The sequence below is a fragment of the Bactrocera dorsalis genome, chromosome 3 (genome assembly GCF_023373825.1).
Source record: "Bactrocera dorsalis isolate Fly_Bdor chromosome 3, ASM2337382v1, whole genome shotgun sequence".
In the NCBI taxonomy this organism is placed as follows: Eukaryota; Metazoa; Arthropoda; class Insecta; order Diptera; family Tephritidae; genus Bactrocera; species Bactrocera dorsalis.
This window is the reverse complement of record NC_064305.1, coordinates 85289073-85303485: the sequence shown is the minus strand read 5'-3', so window position 1 is coordinate 85303485 and position 14413 is coordinate 85289073. Positions and strand designations below refer to the sequence as shown.

Below are 14413 nucleotides of genomic sequence, written 5' to 3'. Positions count from 1 at the left end.
AGTCTTGACGCGGTTACACCTATTTTCAGGGCAAATGTAATTTTATCGTTAAACAATGATAGGATATTACAACAGTTTCGATTTTCTCTACGGTTGTTTAGATGGCTGTCATGCCAACCATTGAATTTACTGGCAGATGTCAAAAAGTATATATATAATTGGTTACAAAGCTGAAGGCCATCCCATATGTAAAAGAAAGGTACTTTTTACCACAATTGAACAAATTGTCAGGCAACCTTGATGAGAGTTGATTGTTAAGAAGTTCTTCAATTATACAATCATACCTTATAAAATTACAAGAAATATCTGTTATTGAAAAAAGACTCTTTTTAAGGTGCAATTCAGCTCTACGGTGCAGTGGACAGGCGTACGGAAATCTACTTACCGAAAGGTATCTAATGAATCAGGAGCTCCAACAACAACTCCAACGGTGGCTCTTGAAATGGTTCTTTTCGCTGAAAACTGCGCACCAAAATCGGCGAAAGGACTACTGACTGCAGGAGAATTTATGTCTTAGAAGAAAGGGCAAATTCTCTTCAACTGAGTGACAGGCCACAAAGGCATCGAGGGCGATGAAATAGTGAATGAGATTGCCAAGAATGGTGCCGAAAACGTGATCAACATTGGGAAACCCATACATTGTCTATATGTACGACGATCTCGACAGAAGCATTGGAGAGAAAATCGGAATCCCATGAGCTACTGCAAAAGTCATGTGTAACGGTAGATCGGAAGTACACAAAATTCCTATTGGCAATCGATAGAAGAGACTGTAGGTACATGATGGGAGTAAGTACTCACTGGTCACTGTTTGGTGCCGACACCCGTCCGCAGAAAGAGGCTGACAGATCGAGAAGACTGCAGGACAAAAGTGGAGCATCTCTTGTACACTTATCCCGCATTGACAAGACTATGCTGTAAGCTGGAGCAGATATCGATTGTGAGGCCACAGAGACTGTTAAGGGATGACTACTCCTCATGGACCCAGTAAATGAACTCCATCTTTCATCGCAAAGGACCAAAACTGGTCTATGCGTGGCTTATTGATCTACCAGATTAACCTAACTTACCATAAGGAACAATTTAGTACTAATGAAGAACAACGGTTTCTTGATTAGTTGATTAATGGAGAATTGACTTCCGTGTTTTTTTTACTTTTTTGGATATGACATTTTGATAAAATATGTAAAGCTGGTAGTAATATTTGGCAAAATGCATAAATCTACGCGATGGTTTATTAGTTATCACTTTTCATTGCAAAAGGAAACATAGTCTACCTATAGGATATCATTTCAAAACTTTGTTTGAAGGGGTTTATAACACAAGCCAATAAAAAACACTACAAAGTGCCACTTATTCCAATTTGGGTTCAGGAACGGTCCCCGAAGTGTACTACAGCAGTTCCTTTCGATAAGTACACAAAAATCTCACGGAAGGTTTAAGTCAGGTACAATTTAAATATAACTGATCCATGTCGCTCCAACAAAAAAATTTTTCTCACATTCAACACAGTAACACAGTGTGCTTAAAACAATTTATCCCATTTTTTGTCTGCATCTATTGTTGCAACGTATCCCCGAGGCAGCAGCATACGCGAAACTTTCTGTGTAAGTCCCTGTGCGCAGTGAGTGAAGACAATGGATGTCAAAGATAAGCACAAACTGAAAGTGCAATTGACTGCATTATGCATGATACATGAGCATATGAACGCTGAAGTTACACCAGCAACAATAACAACAGCTAACTCTACCACATATGTATAATGGCAGCTTAGCATATGATCATCAAACTTTGCATACACACAGGCGCTTAATGGGTAAAGTTGTGACATTGACATTGCGAGCACAAATGGATGTTTAACTTTTGTGGCAGACTTGGAAAGGTATATGTGTGCATGAATTGTAATGAGGGCAGCAGTTTTTCTAGAATTTGAATGCTTAAGAGCACCGTGTGGGAAAAAAATATTTATTTGTGTATTTAACAATAAAGGAGACAAAATATATTTGAACTTTGTATCGTTTGTATTGTGTTCGATAAAATGAGTAGAATTAAGATGGTAGCGTGATAAGAAAAGTTCGAATATTTAGTAAAATTTTCAAATGTTGAACCTTCATATACCCATCACACTAAGAGTTAGGTGGCAAAATATAGAAAAACCGTTTCAGCTCTCTATAAGCGACTTACTCCTACCCCCAAACATCAAGAAGTTGCTTACTGGTAGGAAAAAAAATGTGATAATAAAGTGGTGAATGCTAATATCGCTTTAAATACCATAAAGACAACGGAAAAAAATAAATAGCATACTTTACCAAACGATAATGTCCTTGCAATGACCTACGGTCGAAAAAGAAATCCAAAACTGACAAAGTGGGAAAAATAGAAATTATTTAATTCCACACTAGGTCCATCGCCGCTGCAAATGGGAGACATCCGTCTACAACCGGCGGGAACAGGAAAATTTCTAGGGCTCATTCTGGATAGGAAGCTTTCATGGAAGTCGAATATCACAGAGAGAGCAAAAAAGCCATCATTTGCCTCATACTGCTGTAGAAGAGCCATTGGCAAAAGGTGGGATCTCTCACCAAAAGCGGTCCTCTGGCTCTATGACACCATACTCAAGCCCATTATGTGGAATCTTTATGTGGTGGAGGGATCTAGAAAAGATCACACCTGCAAAGAAACTCGAAAGCGTCCACTCCAACAATGGCACTTAACGCCATCTTGCAAATAGTGCCCGTAGACATTGTCGGTAGGTGTATGACTGCGAAAGTTGCTATAAGACTCAGAGGATCTGGTTTCCTAAAAGAACACGTGCCTAAATACTCGCAAATCCGCACACACTTTGACTTCATACCGGTTCACTTGGATCATGGTGTCGCCAAACCGAGCTCTAGAGGCTCCTTCTGTGCCCATATATCCGCGAGGGAGTTTTGGGTGGGAGGAAGCCGTTGAAAAAGAGGGGCAGTGAGCTGCTTTACGGATGGGTCTAAGCATAGAGGGAAAGTTGGTGGAGGAGTTTATTATCAGGAGTTCTCTATCAACTCCAGCTTCAGACTTCCTGACTATTGCAGTGTTTTCAAAGTCGAGGTTGCAGCTATTAAAGTTAAGCGGTAGATTTCGGAGCTAACATCGATTCAAGCGCTGTGGCCGCAAAGATCTTTTTGATAAGGTTAGCCTCTCCCTAGTTGTGGGGGTTTTAACACTCTATGGCTTCAAAAAAGACTACATGTAACCTAACCTAATCTAATCTGTGGTCCATAATCCACGTAAAAATGATGTCCACTCGCCTTGTATATTTCCATAATATTTATTAATTCCCTCTCTATCGAAAGCCACTTAAACTTCTTCATCTCTTGATAATATGCGTAAATTTCTATACCCGTAGTGAGCAAATTCCATATGGCATCACTAACACAAATTCCTTTTAGTGAATTCCTCTTTCATATTTGGAGTGCGTCAACAACATGTGTTCTTATGCGTTCCTCTGTTGTGTATAGTATGTGTACAACTATGTCACAACAAGGCTAACGGATTGATCAAAGAAACGGAGCCCGACGCCATAATGACTTGCAGTGATAGTCATATCCGTTGCAGAGTAGCTTTCAATGCCAATGAAGAGCAAAAAACAATAGCCAAGTTAAGTGGCATTATATGAAACCACTATGCTGCTAGCAATACATATACACATATAGCATATTACACACTCATATATTTATATGTACTAGTATATATTTGAAGGAAAGATGTTTGTTTGTGTGCAGAAATAGTGTGACATTTTTGCAAGCCATGTGGGAAGCCCTGTGTTAGTGTCTTAGTAAGTGGTTGCTGTGTTGTTGTGCAAGGACATTCAAGCTACGCAACCACAGATGACTAAGCATTGTCATAAAGTTAAGTCGCACCATGTTAAAGGAGGAGTGGAAGAGAAATAATCTCCATTTTGCTGTAAAAAAGCAAAGAAAAATGGAAGTAGAGTTTAGGTAATATTTCTGGAATATCAACTTTAGTGAACTCACTGGATCTTATTGTGAAGATAGTTCGGATAAATTAAAGAGAAAATGTTTGAAACCAACAAGGACACAGAGTTTATGATATTGACAAAAAATTAAAGCTTTCGCTACGGGAGATATGCTAGTCGTTACATCGTCTTACAGAAAAATTGAGAAACCTGTGAAATTTCATTCATATTCCCCAATCACTTGGAAAAAAGTAATGGCAGCTGTTCCCAGCAGCTGATTGGCATTCAATATTCCACAGCTAAACTTCAAGTAAATATACTAAGTCACACTTGCAGCAATAATGATCGAAATAAGCTTCGACATACAATTTTCAATGGCTTTTGGGCTATTGGGATACTGATTTTGTGGCACTGGACTCCAAAATATCTATTTTGGGTAAGTTAGAAGCCAGAATTCGTTGTAACGGGTGATTTTTTTGAGGTTAGGATTTTCATGCATTAGTATTTGACAGATCACGTGGGATTTCAGACATGGTGTCAAAGAGAAAGATGCTCAGTATGCTTTGACATTTCATCATGAATAGACTTACTAACGAGCAACGCTTGCAAATCATTGAATTTTATTACCAAAATCAGTGTTCGGTTCGAAATGTGAAAATCCGCTTTTTTATCGACAAATTTTGTTGAGCGATGAGGCTCATTTCTGGTTGAATGGCTACGTAAATAAGCAAAATTGCCGCATTTGGGGTGAAGAGCAACCAGAAGCCGTTCAAGAACTGCCCATGCATCCCGAAAAATGCACTGTTTGGTGTGGTTTGTACGCTGGTGGAATCATTGGACCGTATTTTTTCAAAGATGCTGTTGGAAGCAACGTTACGGTGAATGGCGATCGCTATCGTTCGATGCTAACAAACTTTTTGTTGCCAAAAATGGAAGAACTGAACTTGGTTGACATGTGGTTTCAACAAGATGGCGCTACATGCCACACAGCTCGCGATTCTATGGCCATTTTGAGGGAAAACTTCGGACAACAATTCATCTCAAGGAATGGACCCGTAAGTTGGCCACCAAGATCATGCGATTTAACGCCTTTAGACTATTTTTTGTGGGGCTACGTCAAGTCTAAAGTCTACAGAAATAAGCCAGCAACTATTCCAGGTTTGGAAGACAACATTTCCGAAGAAATTCGGGCTATTCCGGCCGAAATGCTCGAAAAAGTTGCCCAAAATTGGACTTTCCGAATGGACCACCTAAGACGCAGCCGCGGTCAACATTTAAATGAAATTATCTTCAAAAAGTAAATGTCATGAACCAATCTAACGTTTCAAATAAAGAACCGATGAGATTTTGCAAATTTTATGCGTTTTTTTTTTAAAAAAAGTTATCAAGCTCTTAAAAAATCACCCTTTATAAATGCGTAGACCATAGTTAAGTATTGCCTATAGGTTTGTGTAGTGTTAAACCCTAAATAACCAGTCTTCAATGCTACAGTTATTTGTGTGCAAACTAGAAACGAATTATCACTGAAACCTTTATATTAGCCATGCAATATAACATCTGATCAAATTTGATTCGGACAGAGAAATAAATACATGTAGTGGCCTGAGCTAATACCATCGTGCTAATGCTTAGTCCATTTTTCTACAAACTGTTTATAAGCCCCGACTGGATGGCTTTCAATCAGTACCATTAGCCAATTTTGGTTTTGGCTGCTTTTGGAACGACATTCGCTAGATTGTTCTATAGTTTCGACATCATATTCATAAGCCTACGTTTCGTCACCAGTAATTATGCGTTTTATGAATATTTGCTCCTCAACTCCTTTGTCAAGTTAAGTGTTCGATGACTTTACGACCTTTACTGAGTGTTAAAGAATGCCACTCAAATAAATATATGAACGAGATACAGTAGATACCACAAAACACTTTTACAACATTTTTAAGGAAACCGTAGCCATGCTGCTATAAGTAATACAAAATTTTCGCCCAAAAACTCTACGAAGCTTGTAACGTGAAATCCTGAAATCTTTGACAGTTATTAACCATGTTAATAGCCTTTATCACTTTATGAAAAGTTCAACCTCTACTTGTAACATTTTTTACAATGAAAGTGGAATTACAGATATGCTACCAAATAAACAAATTCGGGGGGGAGAAAGGTGTCATCATAGACTAGCTTCAACTGTGTTTGTAAAAAAGTACTGCCCTTTAGTAAGCCAAATTGGCAGTTAAAGCTTTTTACAGAACTTCTGTGCTGTCACTATCATTTCCTTTATAGGCACTGCCTTGCCTATTTCAACATTTGACTATTGATACCCATCATCGGTGTTAGCACAATACGAAGAAACATACAAAATGTCACTACACCGCTTTCAACGCTTTATTTGTACACTGACAATGCAACACTGTGCTATTTAAATTTGTTTTATTCAGCTTTGTAGCCACTCTGCTACATTTCAAGTGTATTATTTGTGTCAATCCACTTCAGTGGCTTCGCCTCCTCCGTCGTATGGCATGTCAGTCCGTCAGTCACTCTTATTGAAGTTGAGTTAATTGAATATTTGGAATCAATGCTCAGCCACAAAAGCGCCGAAGTGATATGTGTCAAAGTTTCTTGCGTGTATTTGTTCGAGTTATTTGCATTGAAAGTGTTGACTACTTTGACTATGTGGTATAACGGCATTTTATTTCATAACGACACCACTTGATTGGCAGCACATAAGCGGGATATGTTGCAACGGAATCTTTGTGTTTTACTTAGAGCAAAGTTTTGTACTTCGGGACTGAGGAAGATTTCAGTTATTCATAGTTGTGGTTTTAACAATGAAATTATACATTTTTGCCCTTTGTTTGGTACAGGTTTTCAAGGTTTTCAAGCGCCTAGAAGCTAAAAGTGAAAGTACTGAGCTTTGTGCTTAAATAATATCCGGTTGAACTATATATTCGGGAAGCTATTGCTACATGAGCAGAAGTATAAACAGCTGGTGAGCGCTCCAGCCGTCTACTTCTAATGGCAAAAGGGATTAGCTCAGTAATACAATATGCTGCTCCATTATGGATACTGGAACTAGACATAAAAAACTATACCAGTCCAACTAGAGTCACAAGTGCTTTCCGAACTATATCCGGCAAAGCAGCTGAAGTACCAGCTAGTATGCAGCCCATAGACATTCAGGGAGACAATTTCACGAGATTATGTGATCAACTATCAGCGCCAATTACAGAAATCGAAAAGAGAGAGAAGAGAAGAATTATATGGCAGCAACGGTGGCAAACCTCGACCAAAAGACTGGGGCTCCCACAATATGATGAACTGGAGGAGGTATCGATTAACCTAACCTAATCTTCTGCTGTACCGATGCTCTATCTACATTTTGATCGGTCCGTCTATATGACACCTATATGCTATGGTAAAATGATCTGAACAATATGTTTAGAGCTTATTGCGATGTCTGAGTTTATGCCAAATTTCGGAATGGTATGTATATTGTCAACTAGAAAGGTGTTTCTTACAAGTTTATCTTACAAGGACTCGAGTTGGATCGGCCAGTTTGTCTGACAGCTACACGCTTAAAGTGTCCAATATCATCGGTTGCGACAAATAAACAGCTTCTTAGTGAGAAAAGGATGTGTGAAAATGTTCAGCTCAAAATCTCAAAAGTTGAGTAACTAGTTCGCGTATATACAAAGGGACAGTCAGACTTAACTCAACCCACCTCAACTCAACTGACAATGCTGTTCTTAGTTATACTGGAGTCAGTCCATTCAGCACGCGCAATAAATATGTTAGCTTCCTAAAATACCAAGCATTTATGTGTGATCTTGGCCTTTAAGCATTTTCTGGCAAACCCTAAAGGTAGGCAACGTTTTTATTTCATTAATAATACTGCCACTAAACGTGGCCTACAATTAGGTTAAAAATCCATTTAATGAAAATAAAAACCAAAAAAGCATATTTTCGAAATATGTTAAATATATGCATAAGCCTTATATTTTTTAACGGTAAATATAAATTTCAAAGATCTTATAGCTCACAGCTATTTAACACCATTTTATAGTAAATAGGTACATCAGTTCAACTCACCTTATCATAATCCGCTTCGTTCTTGGTCTGCGCCGGATTGAGTAATGCCTGATTACACATGTTGCCATGTCCGAGCAGGTCATCGCCATTGATGGCGCTACCGGTGCCGCCGCTGCCCGCACTGCCATCGCCACCGCCATTTTGCTGGCTACAACGACGTAGCGGACGCGAGCGCCGCAACTTTATGCAGAAAAAGAGACTACTCTCCTTCTCACCGCCACCACCACCAGACGCAGCCAGCGCAGTGCCTGCACCGCTGAGCTGCGTGTCGGTCGCATGATGCGCATCATCCCCATCGGGATTATTGTGCGACAGTAACGTGCTCGGTGAGCAGCCCATTTTCCCGCCGGTGATGCTGCGTATCTAAAGTCAAGCGAGGCGGCGACTCTCGGCTGCACTTGCCTTCTATGCAACTAATTTGGTAATTTTAATGTGTGTGTGTGTTTATTTGTGTTTGTATGTGTGCTTCTTGTGTGACATTTATATCTCTGCATGTGTTAGTTAAATGCAATTTTCCATGTGTTTGTATGTGTGCTCATTTTTTGGAAATTTTTCTCTTTGATGTGCTTCTGTGCGCTGCTTTTTTGTTCTCGCTTTGTTTTGCTTACAAATTAATCAGTCAAATGAGTTGCATTATTTTCGGTCTCCGCTCTGCAGTTGCTGGAAGTTGCTGTTATGCTTGTAGCAGTTTTTTAACGTGAAAAATCGCATTCAATTTGCAAGCGTATCACATCCTTGAGTTTTCTTATGAATGCATTTTAGTATTTCCGTTATGCTATTATTCTGTTCTTATTTTTATCACCTTTTTCCACTATTTTTGTATTTTTCTAATTTTTTTCTTTTTCTAAAACTTTTTTTGTGGTTCTACTACTTTTTTTATTTTTCTACTTCTTTTTATTCTTCTACTACCTTTTCACTTTTCTACTACTTTTTTATTTTTCTACTACTTTTTCCTTTTCCACTACTCTTTTTACTTCATTACTTTTCTTTATGCTTTCATACACATTTTTTTATTCATCTACTCCTCTTTCTTTTTTCCACTACTTTTTGTTAGTTAGTGCTACTTTTTGAGCACTACGTTTTTGGAATATGCCGTTTTGCTTTTAGTTTTTTTTATCTAGTCCTTTTTTCCTTTCTACTACTTTTTGTTAGTTAGTGCTACTTTTTTGCGCTCCCCGTTTTTCATATACGCCTTTTTCCTCCACCAGCGCTTGTTTGCATTTTCAATTTAACTTTCGCTCGTCCTCCATTTGTTCAATTTTGTATGCTCTGCTGTAGTTATTCCACTTCATGCTCTTTGCGCTTTTGATTTGCACCAAACTGTCCGTCGCTGTCGCTGCTGTGCTGCAATAAAATGGAAAAAATAGGAAAATCCCATTATTATGCGAAATTGTCATTGCGGAAATGTAAAATGATTGCGGTTTATTGTTTGCTCTCGTGCGGCTGACTGGCGGTTGGACGCACGCCACAGCGCCCTCTTAAACTGAGAGTGTGGTGACGACATAAGCTTGTAAAGGCCAAAAGGACAATAAGTTAAATGAGGCTTATGGGAATATTATGCAAATAGTACTTTGTAAAAAATACACATTTATTCTGATATGCGCTTTTTGAAGCCAGCCAAGGATGGCTTTTTCGCAAATATAGAAGAATGGGTTTAATTTTGAAAATATATGAATATGTGTTTCTGTGGACTATTAAAGCTAGAGTTGGGCTCCTATAGGGCTCTACATAAATATTGAAAGAATATTTGCGTCTTTATATTCTTAATGGTTAGGTAATTGTTTAGTACCGAAAATTGAAAAATAATCTTGTTGTTTTCAAGCGATTGGTAATAAGTTGCTCTGAGGATAGCTAACAGTAACGAGTTGGACCGCGTTGGCTAGAAAAATTCTCAGGATTTTCTTCTCAACCTATAACTATGTACCTTTCCAGTACAATCAGCTTGTTCCAACATTTTTCTCTCGTTTTTTATGCAAATTATCCTAAAGGTAGGCTATACTTATGGACAATCAACTGGTTATTTTGCGTGAAAAAACTGGCCTTCAAGAGGTTATATCCACGTGAAAATCTGAAAAATTTTGAATTTGAAAATTACTTCCCCGAAACGTTGTCTTCAGAGATATTTCTCCGAATCGGCTGTACCTATCGGCTTTAAACGTTTTCTCGACTTTCCTACAATAAGATTTTTGATAATAATTAACTTTCTTAAAGAGACTTTGAAATACTCCTCATTTCAGTGTTATACTATAATATATATGTATGTACATTGTATGTATATGATTTATTTTTTTATTTTTTATCACAAATAATTTAATAATAATAATTTATATTATTCTTAGTAATATTTTTCTATTTCCTCTTTAGGAACACTTCCATAAATTAACCGCTGTTAATTCCACACATTTGTCTACAATTTAATCATACACATTACACCCAATTACTGCTTCAAATGAGCAACATAGTTGTATTTAGATATGTACAACCTGCAATTACTGTAATTATTTTGATGTCTGCAACACTTCTATACACACATACATAAATACACAGTTACAGTTGTAACTGGCAAATGCAATTTATGCATATTGTACATGCTTTTAATTAAATAACAAACATGAACAAGCAAGCATTTCGATCTAATAACAGCATGTAGACGGGGCGTATACGTAACATTTAATTATGAATAACTGCTTGAAAATGCATAAAGTGATAATTGATTTGTTAATGTGCAAAGCAAATAAAATAATGTGAAACTAATAGAGATGTTGTGCTTAAATACAGTTATTTGTAGGAAAACGGTTATTCAATGCAAATCGCATGACTTCCAGTTGGAAGGAAAGATATCAGTTTGGATCGGAAAAATAAGATGACTGCATGGAAGTTCGGGTGGTGTCTGCTAAAAATTATAGAAATACGCCAAAATTTTCTTCGTAAATGCAGAAAAACCGCTTTTTATTTTAAATTTGAAATTTAGTTAGACTGTTCACTGTTGAATGTGCCAGCCGCAAGCTAAGTATTCAACAAAAACTCACTCCACTTCGAAAACGGCTGCATGTGGAAGTCGCATACTCCCTCCATATGTACGAAAATATTCTGTGAGCCTGTGCGCCTAACTTATATTATCTTGTCTTCTCTCGCTCTAAACTACTCTTTCCTATTTGATTAACTTACTCAACCTACTGGGAAACGTGACAATTTTATAAATCAAACATAATATGGAAAGGAAGGCTTTAAAGAATGAAAGAATAAAGTCTAAGCCAGTCAATAAACAACCAAACAACAACAAACATATACGTGCTATATTGGAAGACAGTAAACGTTGTGAGACGCGAAGTCTGCATGTAGTTACCCAAAAAGCAGGACTAAATTGAACATATTGTAATGGGCGGTGCCACAAATTCATGGGTCAGTGGAAGAGTAGCGAATAAAGGAAAACTGAAAAGACTAGCGTTGCACGGAAAATAGAAACACATGTTAGGCTCAAATGGGCAGATATAACGGAGAAGCACACAAAATTAGTAAATAAGTAAATAAAGGCACAAAAAATAAGTAAATAAAGATAAAAATGTTTATACGGGCTCATGGACGGTGAATAAGAAAATTCTCTATAATATAAAGGTCAACAAAAGCACAAACATAGTCGCATATACATATAATTTGTATTTATGTATGTAAGTTTGATGCATTCATATGCAAAATGTCCCTTTTAAAGCAATTTTCAAAATCGAAATCTCAGTTATTTCTGTTTGAATTGTTTGTGCACTTCAAGAGATACAAAAATAAATTGAAGTTGAAGAAAAGTTACATTTCTTAAGATATGAGTAAAACTAATGAAGAAATTCGCTATATTTTGAAACTTTTGTACAAAAGGAAAGAATGCCACGCGAGCCACCAATGATTTTTGTAAAGTTAACGGAGATAATGCTGTGACAGTTGGTGCAGCACAACTCGCTTCCATTCTGGAAAATTCGATGTGAAAGATGCACCACGCTCTGGTCGACCTATCGTTGAAAAAGTCAATGAAATTATGGAAAAGATTGACCAGAACCGTCACATAAGCAGCCATGACATCGCTAGGGAACTTAACATTCATCATCAAACGGTTTTGATAAATGGTTCAAAAAAGGCTGGCTACAAAAAGACTCGATGCTTGGGTACCACATGAATTGTCTATAAAAATTTATTGAACCGAATTAACATCTGCGATTCTTTGCTGAAACGAAATTTCCGAAGCGAATAGTAACAAGAGATGAAAAGTGAATCAAATACCAAGCGTGGTGAAGCTCAACAAATACCAAATGCTCGCAAGGCCAGGATCGACGGCTCGAAAGGTTATGCTGAGTGCTTGCTGGGATTGAAAAGGAATCATTCACTATGAGCTGCTCCAGCCTGATCGAAGGATTGATTCTACATTTAACTGAAGCAAGCAATCGAAACAAACGGCCAGAACTGATCAACCGAAAGGCACCACACACATCTTTGATGACTCGGCAAAAGCTGGCAGAGCTTGGCTGGGAAGTTTTGATGCCTTCACCATATAATCCTGACCTCCTGATAATGGACTACTATTTTTTTCGATACCTTAATGGAGTAAAGTTGGCTTCAACAGAAGCCTGTGAAAATTACATCTCGCAGTTTGATTAAAGATTGGCAATGACGGATGGAATGTTTAAGATTAAAGACTAAAAACTAAAATTAAATGTTAAATATCAGATTTTAAATTTAATATTCTTAATCATTTAAATTGAGTATCTTATCTTAAATACTTTAAGCTTAGTGTAATGCTTGAATCGATTAAATTTATATTTTTTTTTTTAAATAATTTAACCTTTGACCTTATCGTTTTTCATTCAATATTTAGTTTAAAATATATAAATTTTATTAATTAATTTTTAATCTGTATTCATTAGTCTTTTAATTCTAATATTTGGACTTGAAATAGGATACGATCAATTTATATTTGAATCTTTTAATCCTTAGTTCAATTATTTTAGTTTGATATGTTGCCACATATTAATTTCTACTGATAATTCTCTTTGTATGAACTAATTTGCATACTGTTGCCGTAAAAAAATTTAGAATTTGTAAAAACAAACGAATCGTTTGTCAAAAGCTTGCAAATCCAAATCTAAAACTATACACAAGCCTTTCATAACAAAGTTTTTTACAAATTGCAGCATAAAAGCTTACACACGCGCTTATGTAAATTTATTAAAAACTGCTTTAGGGAGACAAAGTGCCAATTAAGCTGAGTTATGCTGACCCATGCAAAGCACTACTGGAAAATTTATGTAGAATTCTAAATTGAAAAATGTCCTCTATGTTCAAAAGTTAAACAAAAGAGGTATAACTTTATTTTAGCATATAGAGAATATCTTTTTTTTTTATTTGTAGGAAAAAAAGATGCTCGACAAAAACCGTTTCGATTGAAAAGAGTAAAAGGATCCATAACGAATGCATTCACTTTCACCTTGATTTTGCAGGATTTATGAATGCACGCATAACCATTATGCTTTTGTTTCATTCGAGAGGTGAATAAGTGGGTGTGTATATATATAAGGATTGGTATGTATATATGTATGTGTGCTTGCTTACTCATAGTGCCGTGTAGTGCAGACTTTGTGGACATTTATTATACGTAAGTGTCTCCAGCAAACAACCATAAAGCTTCATAAATCTCAAGATCGCTCTATTGCTGCTGCTGCTCAAATGGACAAAAGGGGCCACTTGATGAATAATATGAATCATGTAAGAGCAAGGTAGACAAGGTAAACAAATTAAGTGACAAAGTTAATGGGCTACAAAAGGTTTTAGTGGCAAAATAAGAGCTAAACATACAAACAAGACACACAAGAAGAAGACATAAGTGGTGCAGCAACAGGTGGTTTTGAGCGCTATATATGGATATAGTTGTGAAACATGTGTGCTCTAGAAGTAGCAGGTTTAGGTATTTACATATAGATGGCGCTATACGTCAACATGTGTGAAAAATGCTTGTGAGCGCTACAGTCTACAGGCAAATAAATGTGTGTATAAATTTATAAATTTCTCTCTACACAAACACACAAAAAACACAACTTATTTGTAAATAATTTACATCATTTTGCCTTTCTGTCATAAAAACCTCATTGTAGACAAAAATTATTGCATACGTTAGGGCGCACAACGTCATAGCGCGCTTAATGAAAAGCAATTTGCGAGTGTTCAATTAATTAACTGTAAATATATTGCGATGAAAATAAATAGCGAAAGTTACTCAGAGTTTGGCGCTGCAATCAAACTGTCAATAAGCGACTTTTATGGCCAAAAGAATTGGTCATCAATTTTGTAGCTGTTTATTAAGCGCGCTGTCTTCGAAGCGGTCGTTAAATGGCAACG

General features: G+C 36.9%; 1 protein-coding gene across 1 annotated transcript in view; it reads right to left on the bottom strand.

Annotated features, from left to right (window-relative positions):
* The window catches only part of LOC105227734 (high affinity cAMP-specific and IBMX-insensitive 3',5'-cyclic phosphodiesterase 8), a 93407-nt gene extending 84564 nt beyond the window's left edge, over positions 1 to 8843 (bottom strand). Inside the window, exon 1 of the mRNA XM_049452781.1 lies at positions 8039 to 8843. Coding sequence (XP_049308738.1) covers positions 8039 to 8377 — 339 coding nt within the window. The 5' untranslated portion in view covers positions 8378 to 8843. The remainder of the gene's footprint in view (positions 1 to 8038) is intronic.
* Positions 8844 to 14413: the final 5570 nt, after the last annotated feature.